The 6,289-nt window shown below is 41.1% G+C and overlaps 1 protein-coding gene across 1 annotated transcript in view; it reads right to left on the bottom strand.

Moving 5' to 3' along the window:
* PLSCR5 (phospholipid scramblase family, member 5) overlaps window positions 1-6,289 on the bottom strand; it is an 11,918-nt gene that overhangs the window by 5,093 nt on the left and 536 nt on the right. Inside the window, exon 2 of the mRNA XM_010140113.1 lies at window positions 4,008-4,159. Coding sequence (XP_010138415.1) covers window positions 4,008-4,159 — 152 coding nt within the window. The remainder of the gene's footprint in view (window positions 1-4,007; window positions 4,160-6,289) is intronic.

Below are 6,289 nucleotides of genomic sequence, written 5' to 3'. Positions count from 1 at the left end.
AAACAACAGCTCCCCAGAGAAGCCCTCAGCTGGCTGAAAACCTCTTGCCCTGTGAGCTGGTTACAAATGCAGGAGAAAAACTCTTTGCCATGACACCCAGCTTTGCTGTGCTTATTATTATGCCTCCAACATTATTCTTCTTTGGAGAACAGTCATTAGTATTATAAAACCACCAAGACTTAATTTTAAACTACCTTTCAGTTTTATGTGACTTTTTATGCCGGTTTTATGTGATAGTTGAGGCCTTACTAATCTTTTTTCCTTAAATTCCTGATGGGCACAAGATTTTGCCATTACTCACAGCTGCAGACAGAAAGCACACAGCAACCTTCTGAGACCAGCATGTCACAGCTCGCCAGCTTCTGTACATTTTACAACTGATAAATCTTGCCTAGTATGTATTCAAACTTTTGCAGCCAATTGTCAGTTTGAGTCATCTCTTGCAGCTAGTTCAGACTGCAAAGAAAAGCTGGTAAAAGCGAAACTTCTTTACCTCTTTCATTAATCTCTGAAATATGCATGCCAGTAATTGAACTAATAACAAATACTTGGACTTAAAAATTTTCTCCCAAGAATCTTTGCTGTTTGACGTTTGGGTTTCATGAGAGACGTGAACTCTCATAGCTCATGGGAGGTGCTGTGCTGATGACAGAAGAATAAACATGTTAAAGATGGTAGAGCTATTTTAATATTTTTGGATTTATTTTAATATGGATTTCTTTGCCCCATGTAGACTTTCACAGGTAAAAGAAAATTAATAACCCTGAAGTGTTAAAAGCTTTGAGTGATTTTGGTCTGCTCATTGGTTTATTGTGAACAATGTATAGCTGAGACAATGTGGCAGTACCACTTGTTCGGCTTGTTTTGCCTTTCACTGGTTTCTGCAAGGCAGCTATTCTGATGCATCTTTTATTGGGCCACTTATGGATTAAGGGAATTCTGCACTTGCATTTGAAAGCATCTAAAGCCCTTTGGTTTACAAGAGCCTGAGTCCTCTTGAGCTCAGATATGTTAAAATTCCTTATATACAGCTAATTCTCAGTATTCAGTTTTCTGGGCATTGAGTTTACACCTGATCAGTATAACCTAGTCTAAACTAAGAAGCTTTATACAAAAGTGTTTAAGTCTGAATGGTGGCACTACATGCTGTTGACCTACTTGGAAAATTCTTCTCTGAGGATTCATCTGTCTATTCCTGCTAAGGGAAAATGTCCCCTTGATTTTTGTGATGGATGCTGGACAATTCCTCAAACTATGGCTGTGATCTGGAAGATAAGGAAGTTTGGGTAACTTTTTCCTGTAGGAAATTGTTTCAAGAGTGCCACTTCTGTGACAGTTTCAGAAAGCATGGTATCCATCTGCCAAGGCAGAAGCAGTTGCCCTTCTCTGGTGCACCTTGAACAGCTGAGTGAATTGCTCCTCAGCCTGACTGACTCTGGGTGTGTATTTGCAGAGTAAAATATTGCTATCTGGCCTTAACTTACAGGACAGATATTTTCTTTTCCTCCCATCCAACACTATATGCTGTGTCCTTGAGTTGCTGTTTAGAATAAGACTGTAGGAATCTCTCCGAGATGCACTAAATTTGTATCCTTGTTTCAGAGTCAAACATATCTTAGTCTTACAAAGAAATATATTCAGGTTTCTCACACCTATCCAGCTACTTTCCCCGCTCCTGGAGGAGATAATCCCAGAACCTCTGTTATCCTGTATTTATTCAAAACCACTTGCTACATAGTCTTTCTTTGGCTAATATAATCCTATAAATTTAACGTCTCTTTCCAACAGGTTGTTTACTCTTCTAGGTACTCTGTCATGATTCTGTTTCCAGTAGTGTTTTTTCAGTCTAAAGATGAAAAAAATAGTCTTGTTTTAAAGCAGGTTCTGTATTCCCCATGACCTTGCATTAGCACCTGTCTGTGCCTGTTTCTATTTGGACCAACCTTTCCCCAATACACACAGTCAGGAGAGAGGAAACCGCTGCCAGGTCAGTTTTTGAAGAATAAAGTACTTTCAGGTTTCCATCTGTGTCCACCACTCGAACCTGCTGCACCACCAATGGAAAATCCACCGGCTCTGCGTTTTGGCTGGGGTTCAAATTCTCTGGTCCACAACAACCAGAGGGATGGACAGTATTCCAGTCTTACCAATGGCATAAAAAATTCCCAGTTCTGCTAGAAACCTCTTGATTCATTTGAGGATATCATTATGTGAAAATCTCTTAGTCCATCAGGATAAATTCCAAGGGATCACCCTGGCAGCTGTGACTCTCACATCCATTCTGCAGGCAGTCCTCTCCGTGCTGGTCTGATCTCCTTTTGGCTCCAACCTGTCCTGTATGAGCTTGTTTTATTAGTTACACAGCCAGTATGACTTCAGCATCGCTCACCAAAATGTTCTGCAATGCATGGAAACTCTAGCTCTGAGTATATGCCAGTAATCAGCATTGCACACATGATTTCCACTTTTCAGACCGCAGAGAAAATTGAGAATAATTAGCGATGGCTGCAGCACAGACACACAGCTATTGGGCCAAGAACAAGCAGGATTGAGATCTTGAGTTCTAGCTGTAGTTCTGACAGCAACTGGCTCTTTTTTCTTTATGTCAGATACAAAGCTTCTATAAAATGTGTAGTAAAATCTACTGTATTAAAATGTGTGCGCACACATTGTGTGTGTAAATCTGAGGTCTAATTTGTGTTCATACAGGAGACTGAATATGTAACCTGCCAAGTACTTACTATTTCAATTGCTGTTCAACTAAAAAATGTAGCTCCCGCAGTCTGTTCAAATGTTCATGTAATTGACAACACATATCATTTTGTGCATGGGCACCATGAAATGAAAATCATAACTCCACATGAAAGATTGTTTCTGGACGGTCTCCCAGTTTCATTAGTTATCTAGGGTACATGGTTCCAGATACAACACGCTCTAAATTTCTGCTTCTGAACAAAATCTAAAATACAGACTTTGGATGAAATCAATATTTCTCAGCACCACCAAAATACAAACACAGTAGAAGCCTGTGTATCAGAATTGTAACCTGACTTCACTGGGGGCCTGATTCAGTCCTTGTAGGGTCACCAGGCAGGTTGTATGGTGTGTTATTCAGCTTATATAAGAGTGGCAGAATCCAGCCACATGTGAAATGCAAACTGGAGTCAGTGTCAAAGCAGTAGCAGGGAGAGACCGTTTCAGTAAAAAAAAGCAGGAAGACATGAAGATTCTGGAGCAGAGCTACAGAATATCACTGGTCTGAGCTCCAGGGGCTGACAGGTTTCACGCAGCGAAATGGACAACTGCACGTCTAGCAGCGGGACAGAGAAAATTTTAGCATTTCCTTTCCATGCCCTGCCAGTGACCTACTTGTCTGCTTCCACTTCCAGGTATTTCCCTCTCTCGGGCACTAGCCCTTTCTCGCCCCTTGACAAAACACAGAGTAGGTGGGGGTTTGTAGCCATCCAGGCTTATGCTCACAAAGTTGTCTCCTTGGGAGCTTGTCTCCCTAGGACATCACCTCTAATCTGGAGAGCCCTGTCCTTGGCTCTCCAAGGAGTTTGCTCAGAAGACCTTCATGTTCTTCAAAGAACAGATTATAAGGAGGTGACAATTCCTTCACACATACCTGGTTTAATCTTTCTGAGGGCAGCCAGACTTTGATAGCCACTTCACTGATGGGTGAGCTCTTAAGGAGCTGGAAGGAAAGTGGAAGGACTGGGAGAAGGGTAATACTATGACCTAGAAAAAGTCTTAGAGGACAGAAAACCATGATTTTGGTGCCAGGAGAGCTGCGTTCACAAGTGGATTTCCAGAAAAATGAAGTAAGGGTTTGTCTTTCCTACACTGCTTATTTCATAGTAATATCAAACAACAGAAAAGCCTCTCCATCTCCACCTGCCCCTCTCCCAAGAAAAAACCAACCAACCAACCAACCCATCCCCCAAGTTATCAAGGAATTCTACAAGGAAAATAAAACAATTCCAACATTTGGAAAGATTCAGGACCTGGTTCAGATACTCCAGACCAGGTGGCAAGTTATGAGCGTGTGATGTTTGCTTCCAGAGTCTTGCTGATTCAACAGGCATATTCTGTTCAGGAAGCTCAGAAGAACCAGGGAGGTGATCCTTAAAGATTGGGTTGGTTTGTGCCTGAGATTCTGCAGGAAAAGAAGGAAAAAAAAAAAAAATCAGACATGAACAGAACCAAAGAGCAGCTAGCTGCTTGGATCAAGACTGGAGCAATAAGGTCACATTTTGCCTGGGACTATATCAGCGTTTTAGTTCAGATCAGGAGTGAGGATCTGAAAGAAATCTCCTAACGATCTCATGCTTCAACCACTCACTTTATAAAGCAGTCTTAGAGTATACAAAATGGCTTCGCTGTAGATGAAGCTAAACCAGGAAATGCAGTCTTAGCGGGTACCTGATCTGCACTGACAGCTGAAGAGCACTCAGCCTGTGTGACAAGGCTGAGCCTGGTCTGAACTTACACACAGGGTGACCAAAAGCTCCTCAGCACAGGTTGCTTAGCCCTGCTCCCTTGAGCTGCCTTGCGTGGTAACATATGTTGAGATGCTGAGGGCTTGCTTCCAGCAAGATGCTTTCTAGCATCTTGAGGGCATGCATATTTTCTCTTAGTTAGAGAAAACATTTCCAGGGAGCTCAGATTCCCCAAGCTATATGTTACATCCCTGGTATCAAAGTCTACACAGCCTCTTATGGTGTATTATTCATTATTATCTTAATGAAAAGTTCAGGTATTGTTAAGCTGCGTTTTCTGGTTTGTGTTTCTGGTTTGCAAACATATCCTTTAGGACACAGTAATGGTTACCTTGGCTAGTTCTGTCAAAGAAATGGGAGCGTTTACTGTTACAGGCACCTGTATGCCCACATGCCTTCATACACATAGGCACCATCTCCCACAGTACAGTGATCACCTTAGCCCTTTGATTCTCAACAAACTCCTACTGGTTTTACTAGGAACATCCTACCACAGGCTTCAGTAACACTGGCTCTGCCAGGACAAGAAAGTACAATCTGAAGCTCTCAGTATATAAGTCACAAATCCTTGTATGAAGCTGAGCCCCTGTGCTTCAGCAGTAAAGCAGTCCCCAAACAGATCATTTTTATCTCACGTGTGAGAATACTTAAGCACAATAGAGTTTGAGGTCCAGAAGGAATTTTGGCTCTGAGGCTCTCTTATGCTGTTGTGGGTTTAAATGAGATCCTTTAGCATTATGTGGACTCACTTTGGCTGATTCACTGTTTAATCATATTTTGATCTTAATTTGTCTTTGCAGCCTCTGCTTTCTTTCAAAGTCTGAGACCACAGGAAGAAGCAACCCCTTTGAATTTGTAGCTGGCTTTTAAAAATGTATAACTGGATAATAAATATTTTATATGCTCTTCTGCATCATTTTACCTCACAGGGTTCTGTTACTGCCATAACTCTTGTTGTAACATGAAATGCCATGAAGTGGCCAAGTGTTAGTGTCATTCTCAAATAATAAAGAGAAAAAAAAGACAACAAATTGCAGCTCTACCTGTCAAATTTTAAGCTATACAAAAATCAAACAGCAAATGCATTAAATATTGATGACAATCCGAGCTACTCTGACACTTTATCTATTTTTGAGGATGTATCCCATTTCATTTATGGTATGGAAAAACTTAAAATTTACTCTATGATGCATGAGCATTCTATACAAACATTATTTGTAGAGTTACTCGTTCCTGAAAGAAATATATTCTCAACTTTCTTCTTTATGAAAACCATACTACACAACGTTAACATTCTGCTGTTTCTGTTAACTACTATGCATTAAAAATATACAAACCCAGCTCTCTTCCACATGGCTAAAGAGAAGCAAAATCAATTTTAAAAGTACACTGCAGAGTACGACCTGCTTGCTGCCTATATGTTTTAGTGTGATAATGCAGAATGTCCTGAGTGTTTGGGGGGAAAAGAGGGGGTAAAGATTTGGCAAATATAGGTAGACATTGCTGAAACTCCCGGGGCCAACACCTCCCTCTGTACGTCACAATAGGGTGACATCTGTGGAGCTGCATTCACGTTAAGAAAAACCAGATTTGTGTCCTCTGCTTAGTTTAAGTATTTGAAAGCACAGAGAAAATGAATCTAGAAGGCTGGTAGATCAGCATGGTGCAATGTTTGCCTACAGCCCTGAGTACCCAACCGGCTGCCGCTGAGAGACAATACATGACAAAGATGAACCTCCATAGGAGTAACCTGATTAAATTATTATCCAGACATTTATTTTCCCTAC

Source organism: Buceros rhinoceros, unplaced genomic scaffold (genome assembly GCF_000710305.1).
Source record: "Buceros rhinoceros silvestris isolate BGI_N320 unplaced genomic scaffold, ASM71030v1 scaffold5737, whole genome shotgun sequence".
Classification (NCBI taxonomy): Eukaryota; Metazoa; Chordata; class Aves; order Bucerotiformes; family Bucerotidae; genus Buceros; species Buceros rhinoceros.
This window is presented reverse-complemented; position numbering and strand designations above follow the sequence as displayed.